The sequence below is a fragment of the Echeneis naucrates genome, chromosome 5 (assembly GCF_900963305.1).
Source record: "Echeneis naucrates chromosome 5, fEcheNa1.1, whole genome shotgun sequence".
NCBI lineage: Eukaryota > Metazoa > Chordata > Actinopteri > Carangiformes > Echeneidae > Echeneis > Echeneis naucrates.
Genome location: NC_042515.1, coordinates 12,294,884 through 12,315,316, shown reverse-complemented (window position 1 = coordinate 12,315,316; position 20,433 = coordinate 12,294,884). Strand labels below are relative to the sequence as shown.

The following is a 20,433-nucleotide window of genomic DNA, read 5'->3' as shown; positions in this document are numbered from 1 at the left end:
AGAGGAGCATGCTCATCATCCTCCCAGCACAATGTCTCCGGTAGGATGAGCCTGACAGTCTCCCAGGGATGGATTCGGCAGACGATTCAAGCAAAGATCCGCCACTGGGGTCGACATATTCATCAGCACCCAATTTAGACTCGGACATTAATGCAAATGCCCGTAGGCCTATTTATGAGAACGGGACGGACCACCATGTCAACATACAAAACGCAACCCTGCGGGGAGCCAGCGACCCCAGCGCGTACCTGTCCGCGGACTACCGGGGGCTGGTCCGCCAGAGGTTCATCCGGCGGAGTCTGTGGGTGTCCGACTCCGAGGAGCAGCCGATGGACACGGCGGAGTGTGTCAACAGCAGCCCGGTGCTCAACATTGACCTGCGGACCATCGTCGATCGGAGTCGGACCAGGGTTCTCCACGGAACCCGCCTGGGTCTCCAGGAGACCTCCAGGAAGGAGAGCCAGGCGGAACTGAAGGAGAGCGTCACTGACAGTGCGGGTCCGGGTGAGGAGAAGGGGGACCGGGGCGAAGACAAACCCGAGGCTGAGGTCGTGCCCTCGGACGTCACAGGTAAAGCAGGAAGTGACGAGAATGAAGAGGAGCCCGGGATGAAGGCTGTGTCCACCTCACCTGGAGGACGCTTCCTCAAGTTTGATATTGAGCTGGGAAGAGGGTCGTTCAAGACGGTCTATAAAGGTCTGGACACCGACACCTGGGTGGAAGTGGCGTGGTGTGAACTCCAGGTGAGCTACCAACCAGCCAGGGACATGCAGTTTTCACAGGAAGGTCAGGCTGGTGAGCAACAATAAGGGCGATGAGTGTCAGCAGCCCAACCAGGACTGCTTTATTTCAACTTCACTGAGTTTATTCAAAGTTGAAACACAGTGAAAACAATGATATTGATCCCACACACTCCCAGGTCTGGATTAGTTTCAGGCTATTTTCTGTATTTGTTGCCTTTTGCTCTCTGCTCTCATGTTCAGCCAGGCCTCACTCTTCTGTTATGAGTTTGAAGTCTTATCAAAAGAGCAGTTCAGTTGTGTGCTGACGACCTGTGCTATACAGCACCCAGGTGACATTTGGTTTTACCCCGTTCTGTTTTCCATCATCTTTTTGTGTATGAGCCATTTTTGAAATATTGGTCCTCCTGGGAACCAAAGAGAAGCATATCGTTCACTTTATTTTTACAGTGCTGACTGATGAGAAAGAAGCTGTGTATTGCTCATAGGCTCACATTTTGCTCACACCAGGTTTCATTCTCATAAATGTGACCCTAAATGTAACGTATATCACCATGTAGCTTTTTGTCTTGTGAATTTGGACCTGCAGAAAAACAATGATTCAGTGGTAGAACTGCGTTGTTACCAGACGGGGAAAGTGTGAATACTCTCTCGACTCGTTATATATTGCATGTCTTCTGCTCCTCAACAGTTTTCAGTCCTTACACATAATGTCAACATATGAAGATGACTACAAAATATTTTAGCAGGGGTTGATATCAGCAGACACACAGCCTCACAGCAGAGACAGCTTGCTTTATCACTAATCTGTGTATGTTGTAATCTAATGATCAGTTTAGATGTGATATACAGATTAACCACGGGGATAGACCTGTAGACAAAGGTTGCCCTTACGGAGTTTAAACGTGCTAAATTTGCAGTCAATGCAGGGCAATTTGGTGCCAGTAGATTATGTTTGAACACCGAATGAAGTGTGACTGTACTGTGAGATTGACTACCCTCGTTTATCTGTGAAAACAGCACCACTGTGGATACATGCACCTCTTAGATTTCAACAAAGTCAGTGTCTCAGCCCTCTTTAAAGTTCCAGATATAGGAGGAGCTTGTCTCATTGTTGCGTCAGCCTGTGTTTTAATAGACCATTAATATATCTTTGTCTTAAGAATTAATAACACTTCTTCTTTCTATTGAAATTATAAAAATGCACATATAAACACTCTTAAGTCCTAAAACAGCTTTGGCAGCAGTATGTAAAATTTTTATTTCTAAGCAAATAATTGAGCAAACAATAAGAAAAATTGTAATGTTTTTGTCAATGCATAGGCTTGTTCTCTTGTATTGGGATTTAGGTGTTTTGTACGTGCTGGATGAGGCAATTAAATGCCTCAGGCTGAGTCAGTGCCCCAATACAGATCTTTAATTTGCCTTAAATTTTCATGAGACGGGAGATAATCGCTTCACCACTTAAAAAATAATATAAAAATAGTTTGAGTTGACAAGTTAAAACCATTATTTCTCTACTTCAGTAAGATTTGAGTTCACTATATTACTCATATTGGACATTTAAGATTAAAATCCAGTTTTAATTGGTGTCTTCATGAGGAATTAAAGGTGCGTCAGTGTTTTTCAGTATTTATTTTAACCCATCTGATATGAAATACTTGTACATTATTAACATACATTTAACATTTTTGTGTATAAATTAGAAAAATCTAATATCATTCATAATACCTGGCACAAGTGTACCTGCAGAGCATGTGTGTATATATGTATTTGTGTGGCGTCTGAGCATGTTCTTAGAGGAGATCTAGTGATGATTCAACCTTTCATTCCCCGGAGGCGAGGCCTTGCCCTTCAGAGCCCCTGAGCTGGTGTGGCTCGCACAAAAAGCTGCTGTAACTCAAATGCTCAGTGCTTGTGTGTGTGTGTGTGGGATGTTTTTTTTTTTTTTTTTTTTTTGTGGGTGTTTAGGGACAAAACTCAGAGTGAGACAGCAGAAAACTAAATGCTCAGAAAAAGATTTTTAAGTCCTATTTGAAGAGGAGCTGCTTCCTGGTGTTGAGAAGGCCAGACAACTCATCTTGTTACTTCTTCACTAACTAAAGGATGATCAAACATCTACTAGGCGAGTTGTTTACCCTCAATGAACAAATTATGCAGCATCATTTGTAAAATGCCAAAAACACTTTTCCACTTTGAGATCTGTTATTTGTCTCGTTTGATGGCTTTGTAATGAATACGAAACAAGGGTTTATACCCCTGTGGCATTACCACACAGATGTGTCGGGAGAGAGAATCCTGCTGATGCAGCCCTCTGCACCAAGACAGGGGGAGAGGGAAAGGATGGGCTCATTTTAGGACAGCATGTAAGAAGAATAGTACTGGATACACAGCAGTGCAAGAGGTCCATATTCTATATTAAATGCAGTGTCATGCACACTCAATTAGGCACAAATATCAATGCTGCCAGTATATATATAAATTTTTTTAACCCATCTTTACTGTGTAAAATGGATTAAATTGGATTGTGTGTCATAAATGCCACACCCTGCCTAGAGCTCATCTCTGCATTGCATCGTCAATTATCTGTTGGTAAATAACACGAGATGGAGAAAGAGATGACACAAAGTCAAGTAAATTTGACTTTGACTAAAAAACAGCTTGGTAATGGTAGATAAAGCCGGAGGTGTATCTTTCACAATACTTCACATAATCTGAGATGCATTAGGTTGCACACATCTTAGGCCTCTATGGGCTGGGAATGAAATCTAATTCCCCAGCATCGGTCAATAATCAATGCTGAGAGATGTACAGTAGGTCATTCTGCTTCCTAGAAATTTAAATGCACCCTGATTGTTCCCATTAAAACATGTTTCTGTGAAATATAGTAGGAAAGAAGATCTGGAGGCCAAGTAGAATTTGTCATGGAAAAAGCCAGCGAGTTGGATCTGCCGTGCTGATTGTAGAGAAATAAATGTAGAGGATGTTTGCTGTCAGCTGTTTTACTATTTATTAAACAGTTCAGGGAAGACGGGCCAAAATATTGATCCAGCATACATAGATCCGCTCAAGATCGTAAACACAAAGATATAAGAGTTAAACTTTAAATAACTGTGAAACACAAATAATGTCAAAATTGCTTTTTTTATTTGCACCTCACCATTATAAACTCTCAATTGTCTTTTTTTCCCCCAGCAGCACATTTGATAGATTAAAAATCTCATGTTTATCTTCCATTAAATCTTCGCCTGAAAATCTACTCCCGATTCTCCCCATAGTTCTGAGGTGTTTTAGAGCTATACGTGTCATATGCACAGCGGTGAAAAACAAGGAAATAGTTTAGACCTCCATGTCTACCTACTGAAAATACCAAGATTGTGTTCATTTTAAATGTGAGCCACGGGCAATTCTGAAAAATCCCCACTCCTCAAGCAACACTGTGCTTTTTCAAAGAAGTTAAAAAGGACTTCTATCTATCCATTTATCTCCTCATATGAAAAATAATAAAGCTTCAGCCTCCTCTGTCCTCCTCCACAGTCCCTCAAACGTATTCAATTTAGACAAATTGACTACTCTTGGAGCTTGTTCTCAGATAAGGCCCCAGAATACCAAAAACAATGACTAGGTAAATGTGAAAAGTATGATTTCTCATTCAAAACATTTTTTTCCTCTTTTTCCCTAGGAACGGAAACTGTCTAAAGCAGAGAGACAGAGGTTCAAAGAGGAAGCAGAGATGTTAAAGGCTCTCCAGCATCCCAACATTGTACGATTTTATGACTTCTGGGAGTCACCTGTGAAAGGGAAGAAGTGTATTGTTCTGGTGACCGAACTAATGACCTCAGGGACACTAAAAACGTAAGGACCGCTTACCCTTTCCTTTAGCTGTGTTTTTGTTTGACATATTTTGGTATGTTTCCCACCTCAGCCTAAGTTCTTTCGGACTTAACTTGAATGTAAACCATTCTTCATAGGACATAAACATTGGTAACTCATTGCGGTTCCCTCCCATAATGACTATTAGCAACTGGATGATGCTATCACAGTTGATGATAAACGGGCACTTCAGGATATACCTCATGAAAAAAATAAAATGAATAGTTGTGTGGTTTTAGAAAATTTCTTATGGCAGCCCAAATGAGGACATTGGTTTGAGAATTGAATTGTTATCAGATATACTTATTAAATGTGTGTCTGCAGCTGATGCTTAATTAAACCAATAACTATTAGCCTAGCTAACTACTTGGTGAAACAGCCAATTGAAAACATTTTATCAACACAGTGTGAAATTGGGGACAAACAGCGATATGTCCGTTTGCCAGTACCATTCAGAAAACACTTGAAAACACACTGGAAAATCTCAGTTGAGGTAAATGTGTATTTGTTTTTCCACAGGTATCTGAAGCGCTTTAAGGTGATGAAACCGAAAGTTCTTAGGAGCTGGTGCAGACAGATTCTCAAAGGCCTTCACTTCCTCCACACAAGGACTCCTCCGATCATCCACAGAGACCTCAAGTGCGACAACATCTTCATCACTGGTCCAACAGGCTCCGTGAAAATAGGAGACCTGGGCCTGGCAACACTGAAGAGAGCCTCCTTTGCTAAAAGTGTTATTGGTTAGTCATTACAAAGTGATATTTATTGCAAACCTGCAATTACATTTAGGGCCATTTGTTCTGGCAGAAAGAAAAATTTAGCACAATAATCTCACTTTACACACACAGCAGATGTCGAGCAGTAGGGGTTTTCATTTAGAGTTGTGATTCTGTAACCTGATGAGTGAAACTCGTGCTCTCCTTTGACCTTTGGTTCAACTCCTGACCAAACTATCTGACTGCTAAACTCACCAGGTAGCTCATAACGAGGCTGCCCTGACTACTCTGTCTACTGATTGGTGCTTGCCGTGTAGTCCATGGTGGGTTTTTACAGATTTGTCATTGAAAAGAGCTGCCTGCCGCTGCCTCAAGATAATGGAGATGAGATGAGATGAGATAAAATGTTGAAAATTGAACCAATGACGTGACAGATTCTTGGAAGTTCCTTAGAGGTGCACATGTTATTAAGTTTACCGAAAGAATAAATAGATCCTAATCCTGTAACGTTTGTTCCATAGAAAATAAATACTTTCGGACAGGTGTCGCAGATAATTCTTCAGACATTCCACTGAATCTTGGATTCTCTACATTTGAATTATAACATATAATACAGCAAAGCATGAATGGTTCATGAACACAGACTGAGCTCACAAAGGCTTTCCGTTTTATGGTGTCTATCCCCACACTGCCCCCAGGGAAAAGTCCCACCACCAAATGTCCTCTCTGGGTTTTCCCTCAACTTATCCTCTCCTTACCTCACCCTACTTCTGTCCATGATTCTCATCTAATGATGTCACAACTTTCACTTTTTTCTAACAATAGGCCCTCAGAGAACTTTCTGTACTTCCAGCCTTTGTGCTTACAGGGGACTGTAGAAAACATTTGCACAATCACACATCCCATCCTGATCTCTCACACAGATACATTTTCAGGTTTAGTGACGCTTCATCTCCTAACCCCCCCTGCACTTATGTCATGTTTGGGAGTTCCCAAGACACAGCCAGTCAACCAGGAAACTAGAGAATACACCATGCAGTCAGCAGCACATATTTGTATGCTGTTGTCTTCTCAGGTAGCTTGATGCTAATGCTAAAAGGTGTTTTTTGTAAGATTAGTCTCTTATCATGTTCAAGTTGCAATAAACCAATATCCACATTTTCAGCTTCCAGATAATTCTCTTCCCCGTCTTTTTGGGCAATTAGAAAACTATTGGATCATGATTTTTGTTTTCTAACGTGTTCGGTTTCAGTCCTTGATGCTGCTATTGATCCCAATTAAATAGGATGAAAGAGTGATAACCATGTTGTCATTTCATAATTCATGACTCATCTTTTGAATGAATTTCCCAGGCACGCCAGAGTTCATGGCCCCGGAGATGTATGAGGAGCATTATGATGAGGCTGTTGATGTCTACGCTTTTGGGATGTGTATGTTGGAGATGGCCACCTCAGAATACCCCTACTCTGAGTGTCAAAATGCTGCACAGATCTACCGCAAAGTCACCAGTGTGAGTTCACATTCAAAGCTTTTAAACACTTCCATTCCTACTTCAACCATTTTAAGTCAGAGACAAATTATTTTCTATATCAGTCCATCCCTGCCTATGAGAAGTGGGAAGGAGTTTCCATTGCTGAAATATTAGCCACCAAATTATTGAATGACTCAGTAATAGCCTAAGGAATATTTATCTTGCATCAGCTAATTCTTCAGCTAAGAACATGTAATGTTTGTGACGCAGACTGTCATGCTATCATGTGTTCAATGCTGCTGTTTTGAAGGTGTCAGTTGGTAAACTGAGCCACATCAATGCTGATCTGTTTTGCAGGGAGTGAAACCTGCTAGCTACAGTAAAGTCAGCGACCCTGAAATTAAGGAAATAATTGGGGAGTGCATATGTCACAGATGGGAAGAAAGGTAAGCAGGCTTAGAGGGGGTTGATCTTTCACTTTAATTCTTGCAACATTGTGTCTTTTTTTTTCCGTTACTGCAATATGACATAAATCCATGATTCTAACTCTGACAGTGACATTTGTCTTTTGTGCAGTTGCCCTGTTTCTGGGATTTAGTCCAGTTCAATAGCTGTAGTTTGTGTGCCCGCTGCAGGTACTCCATCAAGGACCTCCTGAATCATGCCTTCTTTGCAGAGGATACAGGAGTGAGGGTGGAGCTAAATGAAGAAGATGATGGAAAGAAATTCTCTATAGCTTTAAAGCTGTGGGTTGAGGACCCTAAGAAATTGAAAGGAAAATACAAGGACACTGGTGCCATTGAATTTACCTTTGACTTGGTGAATGAGATTCCCGAGGTTGTTGCTCAAGAAATGGTAAACACATGGACAGTTATAAAATTAATAATTGTAATCTGTGAATGAAAATAATTTTGTCAATTAGGGGGTTAAATTTATGATTATTAATATATAGTTTTCCGAATAGGAGGTTTGAAATTGCCGATATGGAAAATATTTAGCTCACGTGTCTTACCTACTGAGAGATAAGGGAGGAGGATCTCTGGGAAGAACACATGCACTCATTCTTCGCATCCAGAATCCTGCATGCACACCTAATATGCACACGCAGTTGTCTTATTATTGAGGCATAATCTTTTAATTGGGTATAATATAAGTTGAAGTTAGTCAGTGGTCTGTAATGATGTGTCTGCTTTGATAAACCACGTACCAGGCATGTACTATATTGATTGAAAGTAGAGCTGATCTTTGCTTTTCCATCAAAGCCTTTATGGAAAAGCATGGAAAGGCATTTTTGCTTTGTTCATATAGATTTCTTATTAAATAAACTGAATAAGGATTGTTATATAGTTAATAGCTGCTCTGATCAGCATGGTATTTCACTTTTTTCCTGTAGGTTGAATCTGGTTTTTTCCTGGACTGCGATGTGAAGATAGTTGGGAAATCTATTCGAGACCGTGTGGCTCTCATCAAATGGAGGAGGGAGCGGACCGTCTCGCCAGGAAATGGTGAGGCCCAGCAGAACCTGCTGCAGGTGCCTACTACTGGTGTGCCGACAGGAGCCACATTAGCTACAACAGATTCCGAAGACCAAGAGGTGGAGCAGCAGACCCTGATTTGCACTGTGCCAAGCACCTCATCTGCCACATGTGAGAACCTGAGCAAATGCACACATGAATGTGTCATCTTCCTGCATCATGTGTGACTGGTAATAAATCTAACGTCTGGTCTAACTCACGTAAAAAGCATTTAACAGGCACTGGTACTGATTTTGATGTAGAATGGCTAATTTGGTATACATGAATGTAAGAGAGAAACACAGTCTCTGACTAACAGCCATTAGTCAGCAGCAACACATCATCAAAAAGCTTTTGAATTTTAATGAGATGCTACTCCACTGGCTTCTACCCCTGTCCTTCTTTTGTGTCTGTCCTTTTTACAGAGGGCATTGAAAACATTAGTGAATCCTAAAGTATTTTTTACTTCTGTTATAACAGCCGATAGTGGAGTGAGCTCTACCATGCAACTAGAGGATCTAAGCAATCAGCAAAATGGGACCTACCAGTCTCTTCCAGAGCCCATTTCTACAGCTCAGATGATCTACAGCCCTCCCGCGCAGGCGAACCCACAGCTGCTCCAGGGGCCCTACCAGCAACCCACAGCACAGCCCTCACATGAAAACTACACACAGACATCCACGCAGTTACACCAGGGGGCATATCCACATACTGCAGGTCAACTGCATCCAGGGGCTTATCAACCAACTGCAGCACAACTGCACCAGGGGACATATCAGGCTCAAACAGTGAGTTAAAGCGCTTCTTGTTTTTGACGCAGATTTCTTACATTTGATTCAATTCTACTTTATTTTCAAATTTGTTTTCTGAAATAACATTTTTATTTTCTTTTTTACAATGATACCTGATCAGCGTCACTATAGTGACCCCTTTGTATGCCATGACAACCTGCTCATCAGTGAGAACGCAGTGTGTCTTAGACGTGGAAGCACCTCTCTGGTTGAGATGTTATGGTGTAGGACACATCCTCTCACCAAGACAAAGAGTCCAAGCCCCTGCCTTTGTTCCTCTCTGGATCTGGCTTCAACAAAAAGCACAGAGAGCTCCATGTATACCACAGACTATCTATGCTCTAACTCTGCCCGCAATCCATCAGTATCATCTCCTCTCTCGTCCCCCCATCGACACTTTGATCATGACTCAGCAAGTCGTTTTATTTCACCTCTCCTTCCACCAGATTTACAACTTCCCTCAGAGCTCCATCCTAGTGTCCCTCGAAACCCACAGCCTCAACGCCACTGCAAGGCTTGCATGTCTCTTCTCCTGAGAGACAGGACAAAGGGAGGAGGATCTCTGGGACGTACCCACATGCGCTCATTCTCCACAGCCAGCCAGTTTACTCCAGTCTGTAAACCAGACTCACCCCCATCTCCCCATCGATCAAGGGCTCCCTCAGTCACTCTACATTCTCCTCTGGCATCACCCACTACCCCATCATCAAATAGTCAAGCAACTCATCCTAATTCAGCTTCACACCTCCCCTACAACTCACAGATTGGGCTCCCATGGAGTTTGTATGAAGGGGCCGATCTTACTTTGCTCAACCACTGTCTCCATCACATCGTCAGTCGCAGGACCAGTTCTCCCGTCCTCTCAGAGAGAGTACTTAATCATCCAGTGCACAGCCATTGGGAGTTTGGGGGTGCTACCTCCTCCGTATTTGAGCACATAGAAAAAAGTCCAAGCGTGGAGGTCCCACCTTTCTGTACCCCACATCTGGACAGGAACCTGCTGTCATTGCCACAAAAGAGCAAAGACAGACTGGATGCACTGGTAGGTTAGAGAGGGAGACTTCATTTAGGTTAAATACGGCTATTGTTCATGAATCTGCCAGCTGCTTTGCTCCAATGGCTTTTCCATAGTAATAGTAAAGTTCTACAGTCAGCCCCTCTGCTGCTTAATCCCTAATTAAGGATTAATGACCGGCCTCAATTTTAGAAGCCACAACATAACTGATCAGTGTCGCAGCATACAAAATAATGTGCTTGGAAAGTTTAGAGCATGTTAAGTGGCTGAAAATCAATGCTGTAACTCCCATTTTCCATTTTAGCTTACTTTCTTAAACTTTGCCAGCTACATCACTGCTTTGACGCGTAGCACCATTTAACCTTGTGCTGGATTTATTGTTGCAAATGCACCAACGCGATCCTCTGCTCCATAGTCGGTGACATAATATTAAAATGGGGTTTAATAGATGCCATCTTTCTTATATGTTTTTGACAGACAGTTTCTGCTCCAGCTACCCCAGCCCCTACTGCGCACCAGAGTAGACAGACAGCACAGAGCTTCCCAGCTGCAGCCCCCACTCTACAGACACAGGTCACTGTGCAACCCAGCCAGGAGCAGGTACAGCATCCATCTAACTGCGACAGGCTCTGGCTTATCTTATAAATATTTATTAGTTATCATTTATCAACATTCCTTAGGGAAAAGCTAAACAAATTAGACAACTTTGATAAAGTTGGAGCAAGGTAGTATAGGATATAAATACATACAGAAGAATACAAATTAGTTTTGGTTGTGGGCTGTTTTAAATCATATCTGCTTTTTTTTTTTTTTTTTTTTCCTTTACATGCATGCTTACTGGCTACTCCATTTATGTTGCTTATTTTTCATTCAATATTACATTAAAACTCTGGTCAGTTGTTGAGTCTCCTACAGTCAACTAAAACTAACATGTAACATGCAATTTAGGGCCATCAACCATCTGAAAATACTCTTTGTTGGGCATCTGTGTGTCAGTTGGGTTAAAGGTTCACACAAATCCCAAATGAATAGGAAAGTGTGTCCAAACTTTTGACAGGTAGTGTGTGTGTCTGTGCATGCATGAGTATGTGTATGTGATTGCGAGTGGCTCTTCGGTTGCTTTATGTTTCCTTCCCATTTGTCTTTTCTCCCTGTAGTGCCATCTCCAGACAGCTGCTGTCCTTCCCCAGGTAGAGCCATCATCTTTTATAACTTACTGTGGGCTATAGTACATACACTGCCAAACACAGAATAATCGAATCGTGCTGTCTACCAACTCTAAACTTTACCCGAAGTTGGCTTTTAAACAAGACTTTTTTTAAGTTACTTGAGGATTAGTTGCTATTTCTCCTAAAAACCAAAAATAAGTTATACCGTCCAGTCAAAGTGAAAAACACATATTTGATTTTATTCCTTAGCACTTGCCTGCTGACCAGCCTGCATCTCATCTGAGTCCTCCTGACATATCTGCCAGTTTTCCACAGTCAGTCTCCAGTGCTCCTCCCCCACTCCTGCCCCTCCAGATCAGCACACAGGTGCGTTGTGGTAGAGATGAAAAACGTGAAGTAAAACTAAGATAGAGTCAGAAATTGGTAGAAAGTTTCTCCAAAGGTACATACGGGTTACAGGTTTTGGCAATTCATAAAGGGCCAGTGTGAATGTTATTGCTATCGACTGGTTGTATTTGTTCATTGTATATCCATTTTCCCTCTTTCTTTCCCAGTTTTCCTCACCATATCCTGTTGTAAAAACAGGGGTCCACAAGCCCCCCCCCTTCTCCCCAGCTCCTCTGCCATCTGCCTACAGCAGCAGTGGCTCTTCTGTGTCAAGCACCTTCTATTCATCTTCACCCCACCATCCCTCCCTTCCTCTTACCCCTCATGCTGCCTTGCCCTCTATAGCTACTCTAGGCACCCTTCAGACTCCTCTTTCCACACCTCAGCATGTGCCCACTGTGGCACTCCCAAACCCACTTCTTAGCATGGCCATGCCGCTTGCAATGTCTCAGCAGCAGGGCGGCCCTACTACATCTCAGCCAAACCAATGTAGCTTCCATACCACCCATCCCTTACCTCTCTCCCAGGTACGAACCACCCCATACCCCGCCCCCTACCCTGAGCAGGAAATGGCTGAGCAGCCTGTCCAGGTGAATATTTGACTCAGTTCTCACTGTAATGGCTGGTCATGGGAAATCTGTAACACTAAGGTGGCAATCTGTCTTAATCATTGGTTTAGTGCATGCAGGACATGCGTTTGGGGGTTTAAGGTTGAATAATAATCATATGAACAGATGAATCATTTCCTAAATATGCATTTTTTATTTTATATATATAGATATATATATTTATTTATTTTTTAGGTACCAACAATTGCTCCACAGGGAAATTTGGGAGATGTTCAGCTTTTGGCTGCAGTCCATCCTGCCTTGCCTTCTCTTCAGAGTTCTCTCTGGGGAAGTGGGGTAGATGCAGAAACTACTGCAGATGGCCTTGACTTAACTGTTGGGCAAACAGTTCCACCTCCAGTTCCAGCCCCAGCCTCAAACTCAGTCTTGGCTACAGTTCAAGGCGAAACTCAATCATCGGCACAAACTCAAGCTATGGTTCCAACACAAAATCAACAAGAAGTCCCATTGTCAGCTCAAACTGCAGCCGCAGTTAAAACTCCATCTTCAACTCCAATACAGGTTCCAATAGCAGCACCAGCCTCATCCTCAGCCTCAGCAAAGGCACCAGTCTCTGCTTCAGGTCCCACTCCTGAACCGCCAAAAGTCTCATCTGCAAGCTCAGATACATCTACCGTCATTGGTAAACCCCAACACTCGCTCCCAGGAATAGCCTCGGCCCAGGTCGCTGACACCTTATCAGCCCCAGTTCAACACGCCACTCCTGCTCCAGCTTCTGTCACAGCTTCAGTACTAGTTCCAGTTCTGCAGCCCACTGGCCTTCAGACAACAGTCTCATTGGCTGAGTGTCCCAGCCTGGTCACGACACAGCAAAACCTCGAAATTACAACAACATCTAGTACCCTTCCACAGGAGCCCTGTGTAGAGGTAGGGATAATGCCCAAGTTTGCATCTTTTTGAGTGTAAAACTCATCTATAAAATAATTTGCTTGACAAACATCTTCTCTGTATTAGCAACATTGCATTTCTAATTACATTTAGATAATTTTTCTCCCTCTATGATTGCAGCTGAATGAGATAAGCAATTAGGTTAAAAGCTGATAGTACTCGCTCACATTAGTATTACTGCTCTACAGAGTTTCAATGGTTTCTTTCTATAAGAAATAAAGTCTTGACAAAGGTTTTGTTTTGAATCTTACTTTTTTCAGGATGCTCTTCAGGACAAACCGTTATCTTTACCCAACTTTGCCTATGACAGGTGTGTGTGTTTACAGAATTCTCTTCCCATGAAGATGTGTCACCAACCAAAAGGTGATTAAATATCTCTATCTTTTCTTTTTCATAGTCTCAACTCTGATGTGACATCTGGTAAGGAAACAAGCGATGGCTATGAAAGCTTGGTTAGTGGGGGGAAGAGTGACGGAAAACCGAGGAAACATCACCGGAAGTCTGCTCGTACACGTTCCCGGCAAGAAAAGACCAGCAAACCTAAACTGAGCATGCTCAATGTGAGTCATGTTGTGATCTGTTACAGATGAGGTTACATTTTCTCTTAGCCTTAATGTTTCTGTTTTTTTAAGTCTAACTTCTGCCACCATAGGTTTGCAACACTGGTGATAAAATGGTTGAATGCCAGCTTGAGACTCACAATCACAAAATGGTGACATTTAAATTTGATCTTGACGGAGATGCTCCAGAGGAAATCGCCACTTACATGGTTTGTTAATAGCTTTTGTCTTTTTATTTGGTTATGTTTGGAATATTATTCAACATCTTTAAATTTGTATGCCTACAGGTGGAAAATGGCTTTATTCTACTATTGGAGAAGGAGATCTTCATCGACCAGTTAAAGGACATTGTGGATAAAGCTGAGGACATGCTAAGTGAAGACATAGAAGGTGAAAGGGCCTCTGCCTTGAGCTGTAGTCCTCAACAAGGCCAACTGTCTGAGGGACTAGTGGGAGAGGTAAGGTGGTGGTAGATACAGCTATGGTATATTCACATACATGGATATAAACAAATAAACATGCAGTATTAAACATTAAGTGGTATAATCACGTTGCTTACATCTATCGATCTCTTTACAGAGCCAGCAGCCTGGAGTACCTCAGCCTGTCTACCAGCAGAATGGTAAAACACATTTTCCTTTCTAAAATGTAAACACCAGCTTGTTCACTGAATCATATTTGCATGTGACTTATTCACATTGGGTTGGTAACTATCTGAAATCTTTAATTGTAGTTCTTCATACAGGAAAAAGATGGTTCATAATCTGCCCTGTAGAAGAGACCCCCACATCCAGCCAGGACACACCATCTGAGGGCACGACGACACAGTCCTCTGGCAGTTCAACCACTACGCAGCCTGCTGACAGTGGCATCGCACGGCCTTCTGTATCCAGAGGTGACTTTGTTTCTACAGAGCAATTACAACACAAGCTGTCAGCTTTATATAACAACAGCACCACCCAGTGGCAGATAAATCAAACACCTATTGATGACTTTCTGAAAATGTTTTTTTAATGTGGTAATCTTTTATAAATTGCAGAAGAGGGTTCATCCTCAACAATGTCTGGTGGCAGCGGAGGCTTCTCCTATGACGTGTATGGATTCTGTAGTCCCCCAGTAATGTCCAACACGGACCCACTACTTTTCGCTACTCTGTCACCTCCTGTGTCTGCTCCCCCGACTCTTCAGTCTGTATCATCGGTGGAACCTGCAGGCAACGTGATGCAGCCCAGTGTGCATCAGGCCCAGCCAGCCAGGGCTCAGCCTTTGCCCCCAGCATCCCCACACACATCTTTCCCAGCGGAGGAGTCACAGGGGTCCCCTCTGGGCCCAGTCTCTCCAGTCCATGCCGCACAGCAGATGCCTGACATGACATGTCCTGTCTCTCTGGCCGACGAGGTGCCCTGCTGCCCTCTGGTTATGCCACTATCTCTGGATGTGAGCAGTTCACAGGCTGGATCGCCTCTCACGCCACTTCCCCCCCAGGAGCCGGGTTCAGCCAAAGACCAGATGTCTGTCTCCTACACCTCTGCAACACGAAGCGAGCGACCACAACAGCCTGTGGTGCTCCACCAACCATTTCCCAGCATGGGGGGGGCCAAAGTGTCCTCACTACCCCAGAGCCCAGCGCCATCCCAGCAGGGAGCAGTGCCGGGGGAGGCAGATGGCGAAGGACGGATTGGTCGTGGAGGATTTGTGGACAGCACCATAAAAACACTGGATGAGAAACTAAGGAACTTGCTCTACCAGGAATATGCTCCCATGTATCCATCAGGCAGTGCTGCAGAGACACCTGGTTCTGGCACTGAGTACATTCAGTCTCCTCCTGGTCCAGACAGCGCCACAGGAGGGTCAGGAAACAGCACACCAGGGCCCATAGGGGAGGGACGTTACAGGGCAGGAGAGCAGCTGGTATGTGCTTTTATGTCTTCATTATGTAAATTACATCGTTATATTACAATATGATAACAAATGTGTTTGATTGTAAATATTCCATTTTCTTGAATGTAAATATGGACAGGTCTTCCTTTTCATGTTTGCAATGATTATTTGTAACAATAAACTTGAAAAAAAAAAAAATTACAGAACATACTAAGTTGGAAATGTAGATATAAATGTTTTGTAGATGTACTATTTTCATCAAAATAACTATCAGTCAGTTTTTAAATGTGTCTCTATTCCATCAAGTAAATTTGTTTTTTTTTTCATATTTCTAACACCAATTTTTATTGTATTCACGTTTTTACATTGAGAGTCTAATGGCAATATGGCTATGATATTTATGAATGAAAAGCTGAATTTATTGGTGTTCAGATTCTGCAACACATATTAGCAATATAGTATAATCTGTTGCTAAACAGAAATCAGATTGTCACCAATCCTCGCCATTTTAGGTGATATTTAAAAAGTATATCACTAGACAATGAATAATTTCCCTATGTTTTAGTCATCTCTCACCCTGTCACCTCCATTAGCCGCAGATTCCAGAGAGGATGGATAGTTTGAGCACACTCAGTGACTCAGCTGTGTGCGGTATGTACTGCACGTGCTCATCAATGTAACACTACATTAACTTCAACGTTACTGTTACTGCAGCAGCACAGTATTTACTGTTGTGCACTTTTGCAGCATCTCTGTCAAGAAGACATGTTCCTCATTCTGCTTCGTACACTGGAACAAGAGGTCGATTTAAGGTACAAATAGAAGATTTTCCTTTAAATGGAGCGTATGTCTGTCCTTTGAATTCATTCCTCTGTTCCGACACTACACAGGCATCATGATTCTCTTTGGTTACGCAGTCTGTTCTTTGGTTATGGCAGATCATGTCTGTTCCTCCTGAAGTGGCCAACAGACGAGATGTGAAGCAAAGGAGCTGGAGCAGCGCTGCCTCACCAGCACACCCCACAGGACACAGTGGGGACTATGTTCGGGCTGAAGCTATGGTTGCCTCCACCACAATTGGCCGTTTCTCTGTGGTTAGCACTGAGGACGACATTACACAGAGAACACGTTGCAGCCGCTACTCTGCCCCACCTGATTTCTACCTTGACACCCCTCCATCCATGGCCAAAAGGGGCTCCCTGCCTCGCGCCCTAACCTCGACCTCTGTCCCTGTGGATGTCACAGTCCATGCCCGCTTCCTCTCCTCTGACTCAGGCGCTGAGAGTAGCCCAGCAAAGCTGGCTCCTGCCACCCCATCTCAACATATACGCTCAGAGCGCAGAGGAAGTGACCTCATGAAGAGGGCAGTTGCCTTTCTTCGTCGTTCAGGGCGCAGCAGCAGTGTGCAGAGCTCCGACTCACCAAGTAGACATGGAGGCGTGCATGGCTCAGCGTATGGCAGCAGCGATAATGACTCAGAGATGGAGGACTCAGACATGAAGAGGGAATTACAAAGGCTCAGGGAGAAGTAAGCGAAGGCAGTGGCTGACGCTAAGTTTTATTTTGTGTCTTTACATGAAAACATTTTGTCATTTGGCTTGTAAAAGACCAGCCTTCTCCTTTATCCCCTCAGACATCTAAAGGAGATCTCTGAACTGCAGGCTCATCAGCGAGGAGAAGTGGAGCTACTTTATCGCCGGCTTGGCAAAGCTCCCCCTCCTGGCCTGGGTCTCTCACATGCTGCGCCACATGCTGGCCGCAGAAAGAAATCCAGCAAACACAAGCTGAAGCCAGGCAAAATTTTAAGTCCTTTGGTTCAACAGTTTAGAAATGTCACAACCAAAACAAGTGACTCCAGCAGATCCAGTCAGTATCTTCTCAGAGTCTTTTAATATTTTTAGAAAGTATAAGATTATAGCAAGATTCTGATGCGTGTGTGTGTGTTCAGGTGCTGCTACAGGTACAGGTGAGCCAACGTTGAGTTTAAATGGTTCTCCAGCCAAAGGGTCTTTCCCCACTCATGGCAGGGCACGGTCGTGCACGAGCCACATTCCCAGCTCAACCTCTGAGCCTGTGCAGACTCAACAGCCCTGCTCCCTCAAGGGGTCTTTGTCGTCTGATAATATTTATGCTGGATTACGAAGAGAGGGCACTGGCACAAAAGCTCCACCTGGACAAGGTGACCCCAGCAACACAGCGTTTACTCTAATATTAGACTGTAAAACATTTAGCTTTACCAGAGAATTAATAACAATTCATCTCCACATTTTTATTTTATTTAATAAGGTTGGGTAATAATAATGTTGTCTTCCTTGCTCTTTGATTATACTCCTCTACAGGCTGGTCTAATTACCCTCAACCATCTGAGAGAGTGACCCATAAATCCAGTAGCAAGCCACGAGCTAGATTTCTCAGTGGGCCTGTGTCTTTGTCTATCTGTTTGTATCTCCTCTCTTCTTGCATAGCATCACGTATTTGTTTTCTGTATCTTCTATTTTTCTTCTTCTATCTCACTGGTATATTTTTTCTTGTCTTTGCCGTACCGTCCTGCAACACCTCTAGGTTTTCTTTGCTTCACCTCTGTCCCATGGCCTGCTTTTATCTAGTATTCTTGCTTGCACAGAAAGATTTTGTTTGTTCCAACCCTGTAAAGTTCAGTAAACCCTGTAAAGAGTAAAGTTCAATTTTGAGGGAGTAATTTGTTATTGATTGGAGCTTTTTTCATTTTTAATGTGATATCAAAAGTCTTTTCTCCAAACAGAGACCAATAATTTCCCCAAATGTAATAGCCAATATTTTCTTTGAGGTTTGGATAATCAAAATTCTTTGTAATAGGAATAATAATAATATCACTTTTCAATCATCTAATTAATGTTTCTATTCATCCTGTGTAAAAAGGCAGTGGGCACTTGCATCCCATTAGCATCCCCGTGCATATTTCTAATCTGTCATCCTTGTATTTTATCTTATCTCTGTCTATAACAATCCAATACTGGACTTCAGTATGGCTCTCAGCCTCTCACCTGGGCCACTGCATGCTTTTTCTAATAAATGATCTTTCTCAGGAGACTTGTTCCTTTGGTCACCCATTTAGTTGGACTCTAGTTTGTTGCTCTTTGTTGTGGCAGTATTGAGTTTTGCACTGCGTCTTGTAACTGCTCATCATTACGAGGTGATGTGAATGATAACTTGTATAAGATATTTTTTTGTCTTGCAGGGTCAACACTGAAGCGACTGTGTCTTGGCAAAGATCGTGGCAGCAGTAAGTACAATTACAGCTTCTCACTAAAATCAAAGAATTCCAATTCAAGGTACTAAGGTCAATAAACATGGCATGATGCTCTGTCTGCGTGTGCCCTCTCAGGGTCTGCAGCTGGATCAGGGGCTTTTCATCAACCACAGCAGCCGCCTACCGGTGCAACGCCTCCTCCTCATCAGCCAGTGATGGGACTGGCCCAAGCTCAGGCCAATAACAGCAACAACAAGACAGCTACATACACTGGCACGGCCATGAGTGTGAATGAAAACAATCTGCCGGAAGACTTGCAACGGCTGATGGACGACTGGGCCCAGGAGGTTCTTATCGTCACCCACAGGCCACGCACTAACTCTGTGAGCATCAGTGGGCAGCACCTATGGGATGAGGTTGTGCCTCGAGCACACAGGCAACTGGCTTGTACTTCAGATGTGAGTATATTCCTGGTTATGAGCAAGTTATCTTTTTATTTATATATATATATATATATATATATATATATATATATATATATATATATATATATATATATATATATATATATATATAACCATTTCTCACAGACACAGTACTTTGCTGTCCATATGGCATAGGTTGCATTCTTGCTTAATGATTGTCACTGTTTTTGTAAGTGGAATTGATTTCATAATGCATATTACATACATACTGTAAGATTGCACATGAATCCACACACAGCACTAATGCAATTTGTGCTGTTTACATGTCTTGCATAAATGTATGCCCAAATTCCACAAGGAAATCAAATGTACATAGCATTCAGTATCAGTCAGTTTACAACATTACAACATTTACCCCCAAATACATGAAACACTAGACTGATGCAGAAAGCTGATGCAGCACAAATCAGCTGTATTGGACCATAAACTTGAGAGAAAAGAAACTTCTATAGGTTGACAGGCAGCGTACTCCATAGAATATAGTTCCTATATTTACGTATTAGATCATTTTATTGTTAAGCTGAATATCTGTCCACTATCTGATCCCTTCAGATATTGTCATGGACAGCTTCTGGCCCAGAAGCCTTTAGTCTGTCCCTGTCATGGCCTGACAGCCCTAGGCAAGCAATGAAGACCAGCCCCTCCACAGGGCCCCACTCCAGTTATCCGCCACACTCCCCTGCTCCGATCAGGGCCTTGTCCTCCGTCCCTCTCCCTTCAGGAGTTTTTGCCTTTCCTGCTGTGCCCTCAGCCCAGGACGCCTCCAGCACTGCTTCAGTTCCATCATATCAGCCGCCTGACCCAAAAGCCAGGACTCTCTAACTTGAGTAGCATCGTGTCTTCCAACTCTATTACCAAAAAGGAATCTCATTATACTTCTAGTCAATCTTATGTGCATATATTGTATATATTTAACCAGCATGTATGTGACCATATGTACATACTCGTCTCTATTTTACTTTACGGTTCATTTGCATCAACATACCTCACATCCATATTGCAGTACATAATTCTTGAGTGCAGTGTAATGGTAGTAGTACATTCAAAGATGTATAGTTATCCCACTTGGGCTTAAATAAGCAGAT

The 20,433-nt window shown here is 42.9% G+C and overlaps 1 protein-coding gene across 1 annotated transcript; it reads left to right on the top strand.

Annotated features, from left to right (window-relative positions):
• Positions 1-68: 68 nt before the first annotated feature.
• wnk2 (WNK lysine deficient protein kinase 2) lies at positions 69-20,170 on the top strand. Its single transcript, XM_029502967.1, has 27 exons — positions 69-743; positions 4,423-4,595; positions 5,133-5,353; positions 6,682-6,839; positions 7,158-7,246; positions 7,436-7,655; positions 8,194-8,446; positions 8,795-9,106; positions 10,602-10,720; positions 12,204-12,266; positions 13,158-13,172; positions 13,454-13,503; positions 13,591-13,753; positions 13,846-13,962; positions 14,041-14,211; positions 14,333-14,375; positions 14,487-14,648; positions 14,793-15,664; positions 16,228-16,285; positions 16,382-16,446; positions 16,573-17,162; positions 17,268-17,500; positions 17,583-17,813; positions 17,974-18,072; positions 18,852-18,896; positions 18,999-19,306; positions 19,901-20,170. Exons 1-27 carry the CDS (start codon positions 69-71, stop codon positions 20,168-20,170), a joined length of 5,775 nt encoding a protein of 1,924 aa, XP_029358827.1.
• Positions 20,171-20,433: the final 263 nt, after the last annotated feature.